This window comes from Haliaeetus leucocephalus, unplaced genomic scaffold (assembly GCF_000737465.1).
Source record: "Haliaeetus leucocephalus isolate CR32 unplaced genomic scaffold, Haliaeetus_leucocephalus-4.0 Scaffold233, whole genome shotgun sequence".
Classification (NCBI taxonomy): domain Eukaryota; kingdom Metazoa; phylum Chordata; class Aves; order Accipitriformes; family Accipitridae; genus Haliaeetus; species Haliaeetus leucocephalus.
In genome coordinates, this window is record NW_010972669.1 from 363,714 (window position 1) to 386,486 (window position 22,773).

Here is a 22,773-nt window from a genome sequence, read left to right on the forward strand (position 1 = left end):
TAGAATGTATACCTCTAAACTGCAGACTGCACTTCTAAGATACAAAAGACACAAAAAATTCCACATAGGCTTATTTACACATTGGCCATTTACACAGTATAAATACCCTAAGTTACATGGCTAGCTTTTCACATTTGGGATGTATTTTTAATTTATGCAAAAGGCATCTGCAGAAATGTCTCAAATCTGTTTAATGTATTCTTTGTGATGGATTTAGATTTTATTGGAAGTTAGACAAAAATGCTTCAGTATGATTTGTATCATTAGGCTATGAAGTCCACAGCTTGTAATGATCAGTACTCACACCTCCAAGATAAAGACTCAAAAGTCAGATTTTTTGTAGAGCACATTGGGAAATTCTCATGCCACATCTGAGATAATTAACCCTCAAGCTGTTACCTGTCTGCACAGCTGCAATACAATGATTTTAAAGGTAGAGAATGCATTTTGTTGTGATAAAAACAACAAAACCATAAAATTAACATAAGCATAGACAGTTCAAACTGTGATTTTCCTGCATTTCAAAACAGCTTTTCAATGCTTACAGGTAAACTTTTCATTAATAACAATAAGCTTTAAAGTATTTAAATTTATTCCAGCTTTAAAGAAAGGAATGGAAAAGCTGTGAAGGCACATATATCAACAAGGGTCAATGTCAAAAACCTATCTCTATCACTACAACTTTATAAGCTCCTTATCCATGTTTCACATCTGTTTTTTGTTTCAGCATTGTCACTTTTATCATAGGTCCCGTGGTAGCCCAGAGGGTTGTGGTGAATGAGGTGAAATCCAGTTGGCGGCAGGTCACAAGTGGTGTTCCACAGGGCTCGGTGTTGGGCCCTGTTCTGTTTAACATCTTTATCGATGATTTGGATGAGGGGATTGAGTGCACCCTCAGCAAGTTTGCAGATGACACCAAGTTGGGAGGCAGGGTCGATCTGCTTGAGGGTAGGGAGGCTCTACAGAGAGATCTGGACAGGCTGGATCGATGGACCGAGGCCAACTGTATGAGGTTCAACAAGGCCAAGTGCTGGGTCTTGCACTTGGGTCACAACAGCCCCATGAAACGCTGCAGGCTTGGGGAAGAGTGGCTGGAAAGCTGCCCAGCGGAAAAAGACCTGGGGGCGCTGGTTGACAGCCGGCTGAATATGAGCCAGCAATGTGTCCAGGTGGCCAAGGAGGCCAACGGCATCCTGGCTTGTATCAGAAATAGTGTGGCCAGCAGGAGCAGGGAGGTGGTTGTTCCCCTGTACTGAGCACTAGTGAGGCCGCACCTCGAGTACTGTGTTCAGGTTTGGGCCCCTCACTACAGGAAAGACACTGAGGTGCTGGAGCGTGTTCAGAGGAGGGCAACCAAGTTGGTGAGGGGCCTGGAGCACAAGTCTTATGAGGAGCGGCTGAGGGAGCTGGGGCTGTTTAGTCTGGAGAAGAGGAGGCTGAGGGGAGACCTTATCGCTCTCTACAACTGCCTGAAAGGGGGTTGTAGTGAGGTGGGTGCTGGTCTCTTCTGTCAGGTGGCTGGAGATAGGACAAGAGGAAATGGCCTCAAGTTGAGGCAAGGGAGATTTAGGTTAGATATTAGGAAAAATTTTTTTACTGAGAGGGTTGTCAGACATTGGAATAGGCTGCCCAGGGAAGTGGTTGAGTCACCATCCCTGGAGGTATTCAAAAAGCGAGTAGACGGGGTACTTCAGGACATGGTTTAGTGGGCGTGGTTGATGGTTGGACTCGATGATCTTGAAGGTCTTTTCCAACCTAAATGATTCTATGATTCTATCTGGGTTTACCATAAAAGTTATCTCTTTTGCTTTCCTCTGTCTCACGGAGTTTTCTAAATCCACAACAATCCATGCCAAAGATGAAAAGCTGAAATATTCCCCATGATAAAATACATGATTGTGATAATAAATGCGTAATGATGGTATCATATTTCTATTTCATGGATTTTATACCAAATGGGCTTTAGCCTACATGATGTATAGTTAAGATTCTTTTTAATCAAGGTATTACCTAAAAGGGTGTGTTATGAATTGGTACACAATTCACAAGGGTGAACACGAAGGGTACAAAACCCTTTTTTGCTAGACTAACACAAATTTCAAAGCAAGTACAAATTCCCTAGTTTCCAGCACAGCATATCCATCCTTCATGATCACCATCTTAAGGAGATACAGTTTAAAAATCTGTAATTTTTTAAGAATAACATTAAAGTGCTGAAGTAATTATTACCCTTGCTTCTCCTGCCATTTTATAGTGTTTTACAATGACTTTATACACACAGAAATACACATTCCTCACCCTCCGAAAAATTCACATAGATGCAGGAAAATAATTACATTATTACTCAGCAGCACCCATTATGCTATTCACTGGTAAACAGGCATTCACTAAACACAAAATGAAAGTGCAAATAAAACACATAAAATTTATCAATTCTAATCTCTCTCATTTCTTCTAAGTGCCTTTTTTAGACAAAAGGACAAAATGTGCTTCCTAAACTTGTGGTGGTGTTTTAAAATCAGATGTTCAGTCACTGCCATCAGCAGTGAAACTCATGAACCTGGCACAAGCCCTTCCAAGTGCGACAGCCTTCTTGCAATGTAACAGGCTAGTCCTCAGGTTTAAGTGACCAGCTCTTCACATGCCAACTACTCTTTGTTCTTCTTACTAAAAATATCAACTGGCTATAGACTCTTGCAAGAATACTGTCACATCACCCATGGAGTCCACTTGTTCACCTTGTTTCCAGAAAAGTCAGTGCATTTTCAACTACTGCACACTTGCCCTTTGATCTCCAGAAGAATTCAGCAGATAAACCAACTGTCAAATGCTGAAATTGTGTATTCAAACCCCCTTTCCTTTCCCCGGCCCAAGAACCTCTTGCCCAAGTTCTCATTAAGCTGTGGCTGAAAGGATCAAAAAAAACCCCAAACTTAAGGATAAGAAACAGTATAGAACAGAGAATGCAAATTGCCTTTGTATTTTAGATGTGTTAGATCCACAGATCAAGTCCAACCCCCTGTGCATTCAAGACTTCGTAAAAGATGCTTTCTTACACTTACCCTTGTAACACAGACCTTTCATCAGCCTAGATTTCTTTTTAACATATTTCTTTGCTGATACTGTTAAAATAGTTTCAATAGAACTGTTGCTCTATTATTTTACTCTTCCTATTTGAAATTTGTTTGATTTTTCTCTTCTAATAGTGGGAAATCTTTCCAACTTTCTAACCTTAATTTATTCATAGCCATTATTTTAGATCCATCGGATCCTGGGTGTACATTGTTTTCCTGTGTGGCCAACTTTCCAGGCACCTTGATATTCACTCCAGTGCTTTTATAAAAGGTAATCATATTGTATCACTGCTTCTGCTGCGTGATGCTAAACACACCAGCCTTTGACTGTTGCTTGATGAAATAGGCTTTACTACTATAATTATCCTTGTAGCCACAACTGAATTCCTCTCTCTGAACATCAAACAGAACTGCAGCCGCATTTCAACTCTCATTTCACTACAACTTCGTGAAATGACAATAAAGTTTCTGTATCCCCACTAAATGTCCTTCACCAGTTAGATGCATCTTGCACACCCACATCACGACTGATGGCTCATAAAGATCTTATGATCAGAAAATACACATTCTTTTCCTCCTCTCACTGCCAGCTAAGTCATCAGTCTATAAAGCAAATCTATAAATGTAGTATAAAAGTAGTAAGTCATAATAGAAGCCACTTAGACCAGCCTTTGGTCTGTTTAATTCTCCTGTGCCTCCCAGCTCTGAATTTACCACTAAAGCAAAGTCAGCTCCCCAGCTGTTGCTTCCAATCTTACCTCCTGTTCATATAAAGCATCCAAGATAGGTTCTTCATGACTAGAACTGGCCAGGAGCTTTCCACCAAAAGAGAGTTTTTTCCTTTGAAAATACTGAATCGTCAAAAAGTATATGCTCTTTATCATCTAAAACACTGCCTTCTCTCCACATTAATATGAATAAAAGTCACACTGAAAACCAGGCAAAACTTACTGGAACCCTGTCTCTCATTCTGCCAGCTAAATCTGTAAGAGTGGGACTTCAGATTGACTATACTGAGTTACACCAAAGGTACATCTTCTGTTGAAAGCCAGCCAGCTTCACGTGGAGAGTGAAGTCTTTAAGAAGTGGGAAAGCACAGAACAGTCAAGCACATAACAGGATTATTAGGGATAACAGAATTCCTACCATTTGTTATTTCCAATTTGTTATTTTAAGGTCATCATTACATCTGACATTCTGTTTTTACAAAAATACCTTTTTTTTTTCCTCCATTTCCTAGATCTAACTAGTTTTGTCTGTTAATCTTTGATGCTACTTACTTCTCCCATATTGTAAGGCATACAACATGTTACTAGATAGATACAGTGGTGAAAATTGTTCCTCCTAAGTAACGTGCCAGCAGGTTTATTACAACACCATGTATAAGCTTTCATAGATTCTCCTTTTTAAAAAAAATAAACTTTAAGGAGTTTACTGAAGTTAAACATATGTTATTCTTTTCACAAATTTATTGCTTCAACAGCACATTGTAAATGGACTCTGCTGTACACTCTTTTTTTGGCAGCAGTTACCCAGAAGTATAGTTTAATTGTAGTTTGTTTTAGTCAAATTAGTTGTGTCAAAACACTGGAAGAGGCTCAATGCTTTAAAACACAGAACTCATCCCAAACTCTTTTAAGTCTTGCACTTAGAAGGCACAGCATAATTTAAGCATATATATAAAAAAATTCAAAATCACTAGTGCACCATAACTCAAATTTGAAAATATTAAATGTTAAAAGGAGGTAAATCGACACTGGTGCTGAGTGAAACCCTATAGTTCTTAAGATGACTCTTTCTGGAACAACTACAGAAACTTTTATAAACAATCACTAGCCTACACAGACTGTCCCATGAACTAGATGTGTGTATGCTGTTCTTTCTCTCCCTAGAGACAAAGTCTAATAAGTTACAGTTTGAGGTAACTGAAGTATCTTTAATAGCAATTCACTGAAAACTACTACCATAAGGTAATGCTAAGTGCTATTTTCAAATGCTTTAAACAGAAATGTAACAAATATGAATTACAAACTCCTAAAGCTAAATGTACCATTCCTGTTGTATAGTCTATTTTTCTAAAAAATAGATGGCAACCAAATCAACTGTGTCTAACTGCAGATAACCTACTCCCAGTGTGTCACATGAAGATAATTGTTACCTAATGATTTGCACTATAGATACTAGTAACCCTCAGAAAATTTAAAATTTGGGGGGTTGAAGAGGTATGACCAGACAAAGAACGTCATCTATGAGCAAGAAAAAAACATAAAGAACGGGGATAGTCAACAAGAGCCCCAACATCTTTACTGAAGTGACAGAACGATGGAATTTTGAGTCTCATGTAGATACCAATCATTCACATGACCTCATTTTAGTGCCATCCAACCTATAAGTATAAAATATATGTATAAATATATATTTATGAATAGTTATCAGCAGGAACCTCATGAAAGTCAGCAAGGATGAATGCCAAGTCCAGCCCCTGGGACAGATTCACCCTCTGCACTGGTAGAGACTTCCCATTGCGTGGGTGGATGGACAGACGGATCGATAGATCGCGAGCAGATCTGCTAAAATGGACCTGGTGGTCCTTGTGGGCAATAGGTGGAGCATGGAACACAACAAAGGGACACATGAAAATAAAGACAAAAAGCATAATGAAAAATTTATGTAATACTACTGAAGTGTAACATACATTCAGAAGGAAAAGAAAATTTACTCAAATATCTTTATCCAAGGTATTAAAAAAAAAATAAACGGTGCTGCAATTCTGCAAGAGTAATAGAATATTTCTGTGTATACAATTTCTAAAAGATCTAACAGCTTGTTCAGTACTTCCTCAGTTTAGGCTGAACAATCCTTACAACTCTGTGCTGCTGGAATTTGTTTTTTTTTTCTGGTAATAACAACTGATCTATGCTACTGTCTACATCAACATCATCACCTCTCACAGAGGGGACATGTACTTGGCTGTAATGTTGTACTAAGTTGATACTGTCCCGATCTCTAAATTCTAGTCCAGTTCTATTATTTACTTTTTCTCTGTCTTTGTTTTCAGTTTTGAATTCTAATCTTGTTCTGTCACTGACTTGTAATATAAATATGGTCAAGATATTTATGCTCATGTATCTTAACTAGCATTCAGTTTGGCGAGTGTATATGTATATGCTGAATACTAATAATCTGAAACATTCAAAACTAGTGGTTATATTTTAAAATTTTGACATAAACCACAATTTAGCTTTCAACTGCAACATCTACAAAACAAACAATTGCAGTTGCATGCAAACATACAGGCATGAAAAATGTTTGACAGAAGCATAAATACTTTAAATGTGTCTTTTTTTCCTGTTACTATGTTATACAGCCAAAATTACTGTGTAAATAAACATATTTTACTAAATTGCAGCCACCCAGATTCTGAATACACATTCTCCACAGCTATGCCTCTATTTATCAAGTGTTTAGGCTCTATATCCTTTAAACAAAGGGAAAAAAAAGGTTACAGGAGAGAGAGACTATACAATTTAAAGATGATCTGGACTTGCAGTACATGAAATTCTATTTTCTTTCACATACACAGTTTCATGTTCACTCAAGAAAAGTATTCCATAGATACATCTTTAAAATCATAAATTCAAAACTATTAACACCTGAAGATTTATACTTAGAAACTACAAACTCAGAAATGCAGAGTTACCACAGGCATGTTCTTGTTTCTTTTCCTTACGCAGCCCTCTGGAAGTTTATGACGTACAGAAAGCCTAAGACTCTTAGCACAGGTGACTTTATTTTATTAAATTTTAAAACCAAATTAGCATTTCTGATCCAAGTGCTATAAAGCCATTGTTGAAATGGGAAGTCAATTTTTACATTACATATGTGACAGTCTATTTAAAACCTATTTTCAAGACACATTGGGTTAAAGACATACTGAAAAAACTTGATTTTTAAACTAACTTAAATTAAAAAACTGTATTGTATGCATTTGCTCCAGGTAACTATGCAAGGATTGACTAATATCACCAAGAATAGACAGTTACTGGCAAGCCAGACTTCATCAGTGGTGCAGCTATTAAATGTGCAGAATATCCATAACTGCACACAAGGCATACTCTGCAATACTTAAGAAAACAAAGATGGTATTTTCAACCTTAGATGCCTAAACCAACACAGATTTTATTGCAACCATGACTATGTCACAAAAGAAAACATCACCTGTTCTACCAACCTACCATGTATTAAATTACTGGTCTCTCTCTGATTATTTCTCCCTTCACTCAGTAGCTCCTCCTCTTTATCTCAGAAGGTTGAACTGACTAGTAAAACTAGTTAGATTCTGGAATTATTCTTATCTCTCAAATAGTTTTGCTTCTATTACAGAAGAAACAGAAGCTCTGAGGAAGGGCTAGAAAGCCTTAAAGGTTGTCTATTTATTCCAGTGACACAAGCTGAATAAATAAAATAGGTATATTTTCCTCAGAAACCTTGCCTAACATTAAGTATTTATTATTTTTTAAGAATAATGACACTAAAGACCATCCCATGTCTCTTTCAAAACCACTGTGTTTATGTCAGCTATGATCAAGCCCTGATACTACGGTAAAAGGGTAACCACATTATAGTTAAGATCAGAAGAGACTTTCTCAATTTTAGAATGTTAAAAGGGAAGACAAATGAGGTTGTTGTTATGGAAAAATAATTTCATGGATGCAACCCTCAAAACCCTCAATCTGCTCTCGTCAATATAGGCTCAATAAAGCAAGATACAGTATTCCACCCTTTCTGTATAAACCCTAAGCAGATCCAGATCTGATTTCATAGCAATTTAGATCAATGGCAGTGCTGTGATAGTAAATATAAAGCCATGTTATATAATCAAGATTCTGATTTTATGGTGTGTAGAAAAATTCACTGTCTATATCTTTATGTTAGAAAATTAATTTATTTTAAAAATAATAATTAATAAATGGAGCTACAGCTAGTAAAAAGAAGGAAACTAGAAGGCAACATCTGTGCAAAGGTAAGCAATTGGCCACCTAGCTTAATCCTCTTCACTTGCATGAAAAAATTACTTTTAATCACAAATCAATTTAATTAAAATGGAATTTATTATTCTACTAAGAACACATAAACTTTTTGTACTCACAGCTCTAAATGGTCAACTACAATCAGAACCTTTTTTTTTTCTTAAAGAAGTTCTTTCAGTGGTGTCCCAGCATTTTGGCCTTCAGGTTTCATATTTTGATCTGTCCTTACATGGGCTACAGAAATACTTTTACATTTTTATAAGTTCTCATTTTTGTGTAGGCCTATGTTTCAAGAAGCTGGAAGACACAGTAATAGTACAGCAACATACAAGGGCCATGCCTTCAGTTTGGCTCATCAAAACCGCAACGATCAGAGCTGACCATGATTCAAGCACAATTCCCGAATGAACTAACTACCATTACAAAAGGAAGCATTAACCAACTACCAAGGCTGCTAAACCGAAGGAAAAAAATCAAAGATCATTCAATGCTTGGGTCCTATGGACAAAGATCTTGATTTTGTCCCCCACACAATCATACATTAAACAGATGTTTTATGTGGTTGCATGACTTCAACTCCATTGTTGGTGTATGCACCAACTAATGAATTAAGATGCTTCTTGTCTCCTGCCTGAAATGTTCTGGAAAGCCTTATTTTATTTTGCTTCAAAAAGCATGCTGGAGCAACATGTTCAACCAACCACACATGACTAATATAGATCAATAAAATAAATTACAATCAAACTGAAAACCAAGATACAATTATACTTGAAGAAGCATGACACAGCCCTTTACTTGCACAATTCAATGTGGAACTGGCATAAAAATCCATTCTTAAAACAGCCACCTAACCTGTCTATCATGTTGTCATAACTGAGTGATGCATGATGGTAACAATCACTGTTGCTCATCAAGTACATGCCATATTAAATGGAACACCACCACTGATTTACTATTAAAAAAAAAAAAAATTCACAACCCTGACCATATCCCCTTTCCAAAATAAATACAACAGCTTCTCTAAAGTAAGCCAGGATTTAAAAATCTTTATTTCATAAAGCTTAAGTTAAAAATTCTTTACAATGAAGGGGTTTTAGTGATATTCCAGATCATTTATTATATAACAACACTCCAGTAATTATTAATATTGTGTAAGAAAGTGCCTTTGTATAGCTAAACATGAGTAGTCCTAGAAAAAGCAACACCTATGGAAACATATCACCTATGGAAAAAATCCTTGCAATTAAAGACTCAGTGCTTGTAAAGATGTGTTTCTTTAGAGCATTTTGATGTAATATGAGTAACTTTAGCACTTCTTGTGGTAAGACTAGAAACCACTCTTTTGGAGTATGAATCAAACTGCTGTACCTTTAGCTAATGAAACTGCATTAACCCCATCTTTTTAGTGCAAGCCTGGATTTAATCCCATCAGAATCTGAAATGCTATTTTATGCAAGGCAAAACTGTAATAGTACACAAAAGATGAGCACAAAGCATTCTACACCAAGTCCCATGCAGGAGATTTAAACGACAAATATCAGCAACTGTGTATGTAACCTACATTAGATAAAACACCTAGACTAGTACCAAAAAGACCAATACAAGCGATCCACGTTTAAATTGATTCATCCATGTAAAACACTCAAATAGTGCACACCAATGAGCTACCATTGTTCAAACCCATGTGCTTTCATTGTAGTCACAGAAGGATGTGGCACAGCTCCAAAACCTGCCCATGGTTGCCCATAGTGAAATTTAATCTCTGCTAATCCTTATTGAAATACATATCCATGGCTCCATTATTTTGGTTTTCTTCTGAGAGAGGGGATGAACTGCATTCAAAGACTATTTAATTCAAGGCAACACTCCATGAAACTCAGTTTCATTCAAATCTACAATTTGCCAAAACTACTAACTGTGGAAAACAGTAATTCAAGAAAGGAAAATAAATTATATTTATGGGCATAGAACTATAATTTAACAAATCAAGTTAGTCCATCTATAAAATAAAGTTATGCTTAGGCTTTTTATACCTCTATCTAAAATTACAATGAATCCAGAACTGGTGGCTTTAAGAGAAATAAATAAGACTCTCACAATTTATTATCATTTTAGATTCACATTGTTTTAAAAAGTTAGAAATATATAGAAGTCATATACTTCTAGGACTCCACACCTAACTGAAATTCCTATCTAAATTGTTTCCCAAACTATGCATAGTTTTTGATTTTAACTTTTAAGCCTAGATTCTCCTTCCCCTTTTTGCGGAAAAAAATTTACTTTTACCTTTTATTGCACATAAAACCTAAAAGTTCTGCTACCCTCATGAAAGAAGGAACAGTATCTAATTATTTTTCAAGAACTATTATTTTAACTAAAAGGAAAAAAATATGATTTTGGAAGAAGGCTTTTTTCCTTTTTTTAAAAGCTAGAGAGTTTGATTTTATGCACGTAAGAATACAAATGGTGAGCAGAATGGAGTTTTGATAGTAGCATCTTGAACCTAGCAGCACCAGTCTGTCTAATCACTTTTAAGCAAATTTCTTTATATGAAATAAACAAAAGATTTATCACCCAAAATAAGAATGGAAGGAATTATTTCCTTCCATTATTTCCAATGCAAATAATTTAGTATTAGAATCAAAAAAACCCTAAAGGATCATGGAAGAAATCTTTGTTATTATGCTTCCCTAGATAGGTTACTACAGAAGAAACAGGTGATCAGACAGAAAAAGGGAAACATGCTAGGACTATCAGCCAGAAATTGGAAAACTAAGTTTTTTATATGCATAATTGTATCCATTTTAGTCTATAAACCTGCTTCTACTTTAAACTGCCTCACTGCCTTCATGTGTTACTTAATAAATATTTGGGATGAGGCCCACTGATGTCATAGAGGGACAAAAGAGATTAGGGATCTATCTAGGCATAAAATCACCTAAGCAACTTCCCATCCCCTAACTTGCAAGAAACTTGTAAATTCTGACATTTAAACAATTGCCTGTTAGAAGAGTTTCACACAAAGCTTACAACAGAAGCAGAGATCCAAACAGCTTTATGCTTAGACAGTATTTTTAAAAAGCAAATTAAGTAAGACCACAATTAAATATTAAGTCCTGAGAATATGTGTACAAACCTGGCTTTATGTTCCCTGCACACACCAAGAATAAGAACTCACCCTTCACCCACTGCTGTATCCCAGAATAACAGGCATTCAGCTTTTTTTTGTCCCTTATCCTGTCCGTTTTTTTTCCCCTGTCTCCGATCTACACAGGAAAAGCAAAGCACTTCATAAAAGAAGCCTTGAAGCAGAGTTACACCTGAGTTTTCAAGGTATAATCCGATTGCCAGCCTAATCAGTGTTCTCACTGACAAAAAGAGCACTGAGAAGTTTAAGCACATCTGAAGCACAGTTTAACATTTTACATAAAAGATGGCATTACTATAATGGCTCTAGCCATTACTTGGGCACTTCTCCCAGCCAGCATCCCCTTCAGCCCAGAGGGACATAACAGGACATTTACTCGGTATTGAATCATAAAAAGTTGTCCCCAGCTGAATTAACATCATGTTCAGAAACACCTGTATTTTCCTTCACATACTGCTATCTAAACCACCTTAACCTGACCTGACCCAGTTAAACTTCTGACATCTAATGAGAACTTAAGGTAGCACAACTGACATCATAAAACAAGCATATGCAATTGTTGGAGGATAATCACACAGAAACTAAATCACTTCACAAGTCAGTTTTGGGCACATTTCTACGTTTTTGGATGCAAAACTCATTCAGAAAATAATTCTGACCGAAGTACTGGTAGACCCAAGAAAAACATTCACAGCACAGGCTTCCAAAAATTTTTACTTCTCCTCACTTACATGCAGATGCATGTATTATTAGCAACTAATGTTACGATATCAATTTATCATTCTAAACACATTGTTCTACAATTAACAGCAGAAATGTTCTTCATTCTTTCCCTTCCAAATAATACTTCTTTGCTTATTTATACCATTATTAGAAGCAATAGAAATAACCAAGATGACCAGATTGTCCAGGCAATGACAGGTTAACAACAAAAGGTTAACTGAACTGCTAATGCACAACAGATGTACATCTGATTTTAAATTTAATATAGATATTTTAGGCTATTGGTTTATAAAATTTTGACCAACTACCATCTTGATATACAAACTAACACAAGAATGCATGTGCTCAGCATATTTCACACTATTTCCATTACATTGCTGCTTCTGCTAAACAAGGAGCAACCAACCAACCCTCATGCTATGTCCCTAAAGTCATCAGTGAGAGACCTGAGTAAACGAAGGAGAGGCACACGCCCTACAGAAGAACTTCTGCAAACATCTCATTCTCCCCCAAATCCAAATGGCTTCAACTCATCCCTTTCTACTGTGGTAGCTCTCCTTATCCCATAGCAAAGAGAGATGTGCATCATTTACATGCTACCTCTACATGACCATCAATTTTCACAGACTCCTCCTTGAATATCCTCACCTACCATCAACCCCACAATGACTCTCACACCTGACACTTTCTATTGTTTTCTCCCTATCTCCCAGCTCTCCTATTTTTATGGTATTGTGTCTTGGAAATCATGGATGTTCCTACTTTTTTCCCCTGTCACAATCTGCCATTAACTACCAAAAAGAATCTCTATTTTTGCAGGTGCAAGAAATCTTTTAAAAAAGAAAGAAAAAAAAAAAGTGCTTTTAAAGTAAAATTACAAGAGTTGCAACAAAGACAACATTTGTTTCTTTTAAAAATCCTGGTTCATTTGCTATAGAAGAAACAACCAGCACATATCATGAGATACGAATAAAAGTCAGGGATATGAGACTTAAAGAAAATGCTAATTTCACTAATCTTAACAGCTGTAGCTGGGAGAGGCTCAGTGCTCTGTCTTTTTAAAGCAGTTATCTTCAAATTAGGGGGTCAAAACTTTACTAATTTAATTAATACAAAAACTTTACTCATTAATGGTCTTACCCAGTTTTTCTGATTTACCATCTCACTCCTGTATCTTGAAAAAAACGTTCATAATTTTATACTTATTAATTACAATGGGTAGAGATATCAAGTGATTCACAGCAGTCTCAATTTTTTTAAAGTTACTCTGCAGATAGCATATTTTTCATTTCTAATTACCTTGGAAATATATTGCAAAGGAAGTATTTGTACTGAAACTAAGCACTTCAGGAGAGCAGCAGGCTATCATAAGCAGGACTGGAATCACAAATCAAACCTATCTCAGGATGGAGTGATTACATAATTATAGGATAGCTGTTCGAAGGAGAAAGGAATCATTACCACATGGTCTGAGGCATCTTGGCCCAACATCTTGCATACCACACCACAGTGTTTAACATTAAAGGAAACAGAGATTGTTATAGTGCAAATATAAGCTCAGCCTAAACCAAAACTGATTTTCTAAACCTTTCAGCTTTCCATTAACAGTACTGTTACTACGTTTAAAAGACTTACCCTTCTTATGAAATAGCAAGAGTTCTCAAAAAAACAAAAATCCAACCAAATGATGTTTCATCCAGAAAGGAAAAGATGAATACCAAAAGACTGCAGCATCAAAGCTCAAGAAGGAAAATAGAAACAAAGTTTTTAGTCCTTTATCTTTACATAGATCTTCATCGGTTTATGTTTCTTAATGACACTAATCAACTGTTTAAAGGGATACCATCTCCAGTACTCCTTTTCTTTAATAATTATGCTTAAAATAAAAATGAAGCATATTTAATAGTTCTGTTTGTAAATAACTTCCTGTTCAGGTAGAATAAAGCAGTATATGTTAATAGTGCTTTGCTTGTACGTATATGCTGGTTATTCCAACTGGCCATAGTCACTTTCTTTATTTTAATTTTCAATGGCTTTTCTACTGTGTTTTCAGTTGTGCTTCATTAGATCTTCAAGGTGAGATTATAATGAAGAGATTTTAATCTAACAGAGAGATTAACAAAAACAGCAGAAAAACCTATGCTGGAGGAAGATGAGTCTGTGCCTAAGCATGCCACAGTAATCTCATGTCAGCAATTTGTTTTGTCTTGTTGGAGACCAGAATTCCTAGGAGCCTGGCTGCTCTCCTTCCTCCCACGTTCCACTGCCATGTAAATCCTAGAGGAACAACCCAGCACAGATTCAACACATACATTAAAAGTATGGGTATTCTTTCAGGAGCACCACCACATTTCATTGGTTCTTCCACCTTATGCAGAGGTGGGAAGCCCAAATTTTAGTCCAACACTTTATTTTCCTAGGGTTGCTTCTGGTTTTTTCTGCAAAGAAACCCACTTTCCTAACAAAGCAAAGCTGCTTTCTGTTCAGGGCTGACATTTCCACTCATGCCCTACCTCACCCACCTATTTCTACTGATAACAAATTTTATGCTGCCCACTTAAAGATGTTTAAAACATAAATAAGGCATAAGTTACAAGTCAACAAAGCAAAAGTTGGTGAAACTGTGACCTCTCAGTAAGGATACTGAGAGTACACTCAGTGACATATTTATTTCTGTCCCTCTTGGCAAAATTTCATTTCCTTAACAAACTGAAAATACAACCATACGCAGACTGTGCGGTAAGAAATAAAGAGTTTAGCACTCCAAATAGGTAACTGAAAAAGCCTCCAAGAAAACCACCTGTGATTTCCCACATCTTTCTGTCTCAAGTTAGCCCTAGTTTTTAAGAAGAGGGGATCTAAACACATATTCTACTGCTTGTATTTGTCCTCGCTTGAATTTAAGGATCCCAGGAAGTTGAGTGTATAGAAGGAGGGGGTGTGACTTCACTTCATCCTGGCAGCCTTTAAGGATAATCCTATTTAATTTTATAATCCTCCTTCTGCACTGTCAAACTTTAGCCTGTATGTATCAAATGGACCATGAATATTGCTAACAATCTTTTTTCTTTCCCCTTTTATGAAAAATTGTTGGCGATCTGTTTTCTAATGCTTATCCTCCACACAAAAGAAGCTGTAATTGTCTCCAATTTCTTTTGGAAAAGCATCTGGTGTGGAAGTTACTCAATACTGATGTGTAACTGCAAGATCACTGAAATGGGGAGGCAGAGGTAGTATTTTTGGTTGCAAGAGGCTTGGTATTTCACCCATTTCAGGCTTATATGTTGGTACTGTATAGTCCAGGATGTGTAGTCCAGGGGTAGTCACTCTCCAGCCTGATCGAAGCAAGAAGTCTATTAAGAAGTCCCAGAGCCTTACACCAGGAGCTCACAACCTGTAATAGCACAGCTTCCCAGGGCAATTTACGAAGCCCTTGAGCTGCTCCTGACCACCTGCTCCAAGGACGCCACAAAAGCAGGGATGCACACAAAAGCAAGGATTTACCCTGCATGTGCACTGCACAGCAAATGTCAGGCTCACTACTCACACCCAATGCAAACAATCTATGCACTCCCAATCAGTCTGACCCTACACCAGGAAAGGAGTTGCAGCAGGTAAAGTATTGCACTGCCAGTGAAACAAGCTGTACAACCAAAGGCAGAAGTTCAGTGCAGCCGAGAACTATGAAGTTCATTCATTGGAAGTTTTCCCATACAAAAATGTTGAAACATTGTGGTTAAAATCCTTCTCTAGGAGGAAAGATGTCAAAACAAGGATTCAGCCTTTTCTCAGGCTGAATCCTATGCTCAAAAGTGACTGTGTGCAGAGTTTTAGGAATACAGAAAATATTTTTAAATTTTATTACTATTGTTCTATTGGAATTTCTTTCTGCTTGTTCTAAGACAACCTGTAAAGTCAGACCATCCTTGATGGATAGGTACAAAGTAAAAAAATCCAGTTTTCTAGAAGCTCCATTACGTGTCCTGAATTTAAGGGTCATGTGAATTTAGAATATCCTAAAAAATCTAAAATATTTTTAATCCATCATGTGTCATTCCCTTACTATTAGTGAATAGCACTGATCTTCAAAACACGGTTTGTGTCAGAAATAAAAAACCTATACATTTCCTGTAAAGATGCTTTCATTTTTTTTCAAATCTTACTGAAGTACCATATGAGCATTCCATTAGCCAAAGAAGGCACAGAGTTTTTTTCATATCCTAATTTATTTCAGTTTTATTGTAAAAGTAGGACATCATCATCAGAAGTATTTGTTAAATTGTTGTTGACCAATGATATTTGGCACATCTCTGCATGGCACAGAACTACTGACATCCATGCTTTTGCTGATGCTGGCAGCATTGCTTTGGATAGTGCTCTTTAAATGTATGTATAACAGCTGGAGTAAATCTGTGACTACTTGTCTATAAATCATTGATCAGATTTTTAAATATCTACTTGTTAATGGCAACAAGGCCTAATAAACGCATCATGCACTTCTCTAGAGAGAGCTCTTCCCTGAATTGGATTGGAGATGTGTTAAGACTTGTTCCCACTCAAGGCGCTGGGAAAATGCACATTAATTTTCACTGGAAATAGTATTTGACACTGGCTCTTCAGGGATTTAAAGAACTATAAATATGCTATTGACCATTTCACATTCTTGAGATCCAGTGAAAATATAGAACCACACAGATTAATTTCAAAGCTTCTCTCCAGTAAATTAATGCCGCTGGCAATGCTGCCTGTTTAGGCAGATCTCCACACATGTTCTGTTAGACAACCTGCTAAGTGCTAAAATGAAAAGCATAGCTGTATGGAGCTGCATTCTCTTGTCCATCCTCTGTGTATACATTTGCTCCTGTTTGCACTTCCTAACAGTCTAAACATATCCCATTGCTTTAGGTATGAGAAGACATTCAAATCCTTTGTCTACCTAGCTGTTCTCTATTTATGGTAGACTGCTTCAGTTAAAAAGAAGAAACATTGGGAAAACCCCTGCCTGTCACCACATAGCCACAGAGCACTACCTAAGCAATTCAGTGCTGAGGAAAAATAACATTAAATGCTTGTCTTTCTGAAATTAAGGGAGTGGGGAATAAAGCACACATTTGCCGTGTTTACAGCTCTCTTTGGGGAAATGCAGTGAGACTACTTCAACTTCCATGCTAGCAGCAGAGCAGATTGTCGGTAAAGAACGAGTAGCCATATTTCTTAATTCTAAGTCCACAGTAAGATTCTCCCACAGCATGTTCTAAAAGAACTACCAGTTGTAAGTTATATATATTACCTGTTACAAATAAAACTGTTCAACAACATTTGACATGCTTTTTTTTTCTTATTTCAAATATTATAGCAAAGCACAAGCAAGCAGTAGAAACAACCATTTTAATAATTAATGGTCCAGCTTTGCAATTCATTACTTTGAGAAGAGCAGTCTCACTGGCATCAGCAGCACTGCTTACATCCTGGTATTTGGCTAACAATGAACAAGTAGGCAGTCAGCATACAGATGGAGAATTCTTGGAAACCTCTCCTTATTAATCTTCCTACAGCACCACTGCAGAATCCCAAAATGCACTCAGAGCAAATCCCATTGAGCTACAAAAGGACATAAGAATCTGCAAGTGTTTTCTGTCACCATTGATCATGTGAGCACTGAGATTACACCAAGGTCATGGTGATGGAGTTTCTAGACAGTCCATGCATATCTTATCTTTAGTATGATTAGAAAATATCCACCAAGTTATGTTTCCTTCATAGGTTGCCAAATGAAGCCAAAGCTGGAAGTCAGAATTTGGTTAGTAATTATCTGGGAGTACAGCTCTCATTTTTCACTTGTATATTCACATGATTAACATAGTATGTTTTGAACCTCATTATTATCACCCCTCCGTACTGGCTTTTGACAAACAGCTCAAGAAAAAACACTGCTGAAGCTCCCAAGAAGTGTGAAATAAGAAATACAGGAAAGATTTAATGTGCTGTACATTACAAGCTTTACCCAACTGTAACCAGTGAACTACTCAAAAAGCATTTAAATCCCACTTCAAGGGGATAAGGTGCTTACCAGCTGCAACAATATTCTTCTTTCTGCCTATAGAAGGAGCCATTAAGACTTCCACATAGACATTTTTTCAATTTCCTGAATGTCACTGGCATGTCAAGCCTCTCCATGCCTTTAGAAACTGGAACCAGCACCAACATCCTGACTTGGATAGCACAACAATTTCATGCAAGGCCTTTTTTTCATTTTATTGATGATCTGGTATCTTTTCACAAAACTAGCCCTATGGCATCATCCACACATCTCTACTGCCAGGTATGACCCTCCCCTGCACACAATGGCCAAACTTTTTCTATTAGCCTTTACACTTCTACAGTTACTTTCCTCAGTGAACAGAGATTCACTAAAAGGCTACTATCTAAAGAACAGAATGGTGGAAGTTTTGCTGTTAGACAGAGATGCTGTATTTCACACTGAAAAGAAAAATTGAGTGCAATCTAAGCTGCCTATTAAGGGACTCACAGCCCACTTGTTTGGCTTTCCAAAGTGTATGCGGCCTAGCAATCCTAACCCAAAGTCTGCAAGACTTTGAAATGAGAGTATATCCAAGACATTCATACCGTATTTTCTCTGAAATTTCTTTATATTTAAAATGAAAAAATACACTGTAATTGAGGTAACTACAATAAAATATTTGTAGGTTCAAGTTTCAATGGATTTTTACATCTTAAAAGAGAAAATGTAGTTTGAAATATTGCTTGGCTCTTTTTGCAGGGCAAGGCCTAGAGGAAACGGGGTGGAATACGCAATGTATGTATGATGTTTTTTCAAGATTCTTGGAAACAGAGCAACTTACATATGTAATAGAGCCCAAGCAATGACTGAATAAAGAATGACAAATAACTAAAGATTTGTTATGACAACTTTGACATAATAGCACTGTGCAATTTTTTTAACTATGTGTCTTACGCAGCAACACTCACAGGAAGAACAGCTGATTAACTATTTCACTGCAAACAAGACTATGCAGTTGAGGATCATGACACCACCACTTAACATCAATGACAGTTTCCAGTTTTATTTGGGATACAGAAAACAGTTTATATTTCAGCTGCAGCTTTCTGAATGGGGAACATGATCTGGGCACATGCATGCTCAGATGTAGGCTGGGAGTAAGCTGGTACTCCTAGGAAAAGTCTGACTGAATCAAAAATTACTAATGGTGCTCCTAGGGAACTGGGGTCTAAACAGTGAATTTCAATTTATAAATCAAATTAAAGGAATTACAGGTATGCAATGATGTACATCACTTTTGAGAAGACATTTGTGGTAATTATCTCTACCAATTTCTTTGCAGAGATTATCTCTAACCTAAATTTACCCATACGCAGTGTAGGAGCAAGTAAAATTCTAATAAGAACAAGAGGTACAGAAGTTAAATCGTTTTCCAGAACATAAAAATCCTTTACCTGATTGCTTTCAAACTACCTTCAGATGACTTTCAATGTTTTTCTCCACAATTAATTCTGCTACCATGCTTTGGAAAATCTGACAAAATGTCAATAATTAGATGCCAACCACTTAGAGTTGTGTGAAACTTGGCGGTTTTACTTTGCAGGAGTGCAGGCAAATATTTTATTTGGTGTCAATCCACATATGTTCCTCTCCACCACTCTCAGTTTGGGTTTTGACTTTTGAATAAGTCCAAACAGACAAATGAATAAGCAGTCAAAATTTCCACGTTTTACCTGGTTTCACCATGCAAATAAAAACCAGGCAGGCGTATCTTCATGAATTAACAATGGAACAAGTTAGATGTTCAAATTTGGAAAGAAATACAAGAAAACATCTATCATGTGATTGTAGTGATTTACACCCACCTAGCCACTCAAAAAACCCAGGGTCATGATGATGTTAACTCTCCCTAGCACCATTACTGTTTGTATACTATATTCTGTAAAGTGCTGCAGGCGTGTCTATTTATGATGCTATATAAAGGCCCAAAATGAGAATAATAGTAGTAATAATTGTGGTTTTTTTCAATCTTGCCACCATTTTACATCATTCCAGCTGCCTTCTACTCTTTCCATCCACCCCCAAGTATCTTTGGATTGCAGCTCACTGGATCACCACTGCTGTTGTCAGTGTGCCCAATTCTGGTCTTTATCTGGTAAAAATCATGACTGATCCAACAGAAATTATAGCAGCTGAAATTTGTTTTAAATAAGGGAGGTATGCCACAGAAATAATAACCATTCAAAAGGTTTGACTGTATCAACATTTCTGCTGAGAACGTACTCACTGCATACTTCTATAGAGAAACTGAAAGCTAAGAAGGGTATGGAGTCCAAAACCCAGGTAACTGCAGGTACCACATGTGGGAAGTTGCGAGGTAGAGAAAAAAGGCCAAAGAGATGACAGGCATGAAAGAAAAGGAATAATGAAGATGAGAAAGCATGCATAAAATATTGGTAGAAGTAGGAAAGTCAGAACAGTCAGAAAACTGAGATGCAGAAGATAAGGAAGATAATACAGGTAAGAAAGGTAACTTTAGAATATAGGATGGAAATGAAGAGAAGAACAAATGTGTTACAGATGGACTGGAGGAGAGATGATAATACAGGGAAAAGGAAGGAGAGTGAGCATGGAGGTAACTAATTACAGACACACAGTGAAGACCAAGATAAAATTAGGGATGAAGATGAGAAAAGTTGAAGAGAGAATGGCATGAGAATAAAAAGGAGATCCAAAAAAGAAAGGTATGGAACTGAGAGACAAAAGTGTATCTGGAAATGGGACAAATAACATCGAAACTTTACAGGACAAAGGCAGAAGTAGGATTAAAGAAAAATTATGAGTGGGATAATAAAAGTATGAACGGCAAAATGGTTGAAAATAAGGATAAGTACAGAGGTAGGACCCAAGAAGGTATGAAAGAAAGAAGACCTCAGGAAAGCGATGGGAGTAAAAAGAGGCAGATGAAGCTGCCACTTGGATAGAGACGCTGGTGCTAGCCCTGCATGCATGGTCATCTTACCAATCCACCACAGGTACTGAAGGAGGCAAAGGAGCCCGGGTAGCGGAGGACAGCACCACTGTAGTAACAAGCTCTCTCAGGTTGCAACTGTGCAGCACCGGGTGGGCTTTTGCCCTCACCCCCAAGCCGCTCCTCCACAGCAAAGCCAGGAGCCAGGAAGCGGCTGTCCCTCTTGAGCAGCAGGTAGAGCTCCCGAGCAAAAGCCGGGATCCTCAGCAGTACCTCATCTCCGTCCTCTGCTGGAGGTGGGGGCGGTGGGGATGGTGATGGTGGCAGCTGAGAGGCAGCACCAGACCCTTGGGGCAGGGGGGACCAGTGGTAAAACTCCTGAGACTCATACTCGTCCTCAGTGTCCTCTTCCTCTGCCGCCTCCCCCGCAGCCTGTGCCTGCCCCTCCACCGAGGAGGAGACTGAGCGCACCTCCCGGGAACTGCCGGCCACTGGGCTCGGTGTGACTGGGGTGCTGAGGGTGCTGCTCCGGTTCCCACAGCTGGGGTCGGCGCTGCAGCCCCCCCCCCCACCGCTGCCACCCGCTGGCTCCTGCTGGCCCCTGCTCCACAACGCAGGGAAGACGATCTCCCACTCCTCAGTTTCTTCTGAAGCATGGAGACCTGCGGGAAGGCCAGCAGATGCTTTAAATGAGTGGAGCACCCAGCAGCCCACAGTGCCTGCCAGAAACCCACCCTATGCCCCTCACGACATGCTCCTTCTGGCTCCCAGCCCACCAAGCATGCCACCCAAAATACAGTGGGCTCCATTTGGCCCGTTTATCTCGTACTTAGACAGCAGATGGGCCGGCCGCTAGACGTCCCTGTGCCTGTTCAGGGGTCTGGGACACACCGTGAGAGAGCTGGAGCTCAAGCCGGGCAAAAGCTGTGTTTGTACCAGTAGCTAGGGATGTTCTTCTTCCCGACCACCACCTCCACACAAGGTGGGCTGCACAAACCTTTCACCATTTAGACAAAGTAGCAACTTTTTCATACAGCTAAAAAAAATTTGTTACTTTAGCAGTGAAAACCCAAACAGAAAAATCTGAAAATTTCAACCTTGTCCTCAGCATGTTTTGCAGGACCTACTGTGATTTCAAAAGTGCAGCCAAATGCCCACACGCACCGTGGCCCCACATTTGTGAGCGGAGGTAAAAGTGGCAGATGCGGTATCATCACAGTCGGACGGACTCGCATTCCCTCATCAGCGATGTCTGCGTACCACACACGCCGTATCACAATTTAACCAAAATTCTGGGCGTACCAGCATTATGTCTATAAACACACGAGCCTCCGCCAGCCCGAGGCAGGAGGCGGTTCTATCTACACATTCACCCTACACACGCCAGGAATAGCACTGCTGGGAGGACAGGGCTGCGGGTGAAAACTAGCATCCCGTACAGAGGAGCGCGTCGCAGCGCGCCCTCACAGCGGAGGCACGCATGAACTGGTCACCCGCCGGTGACAGGGGACGGGCACAGCTGCTGGGGCGCTTAACAATGCGCAGGTACCGGCTACCGGCGGGGCACGGAGGCCGCCCCGAGGCTCGGCCCCCTCCCGCCGAAGGCGCGCACTTACCTGCGGCGAGCCCGCTTGACAGCACGCACAGCTGGTAGAAAAAGCAGCAGACGCGGCTCAGGCGCATCCTCCCGCCCATCCCCACCGGCTCCGCGCCCGCGGGACGCCGGCGGGCAGGACAGGGAGGGCCGTGCCCAGCCGGGCCGGGCGGGGAGCGCCGCGGACCGCAGCCACCTGGGCGCCCGCGGA

General features: G+C 38.8%; 1 protein-coding gene across 1 annotated transcript in view; it reads right to left on the reverse strand.

Annotated features, from left to right (window-relative positions):
- The window catches only part of ADAMTS19 (ADAM metallopeptidase with thrombospondin type 1 motif, 19), a 149,477-nt gene extending 126,826 nt beyond the window's left edge, over nt 1–22,651 (reverse strand). The window contains exons 1-2 of the mRNA XM_010567967.1: nt 22,585–22,651; nt 21,020–21,630 (exon numbers count right to left, since the gene is read on the reverse strand). Coding sequence (XP_010566269.1) covers nt 21,020–21,630; nt 22,585–22,651 — 678 coding nt within the window. The remainder of the gene's footprint in view (nt 1–21,019; nt 21,631–22,584) is intronic.
- Nucleotides 22,652–22,773: the final 122 nt, after the last annotated feature.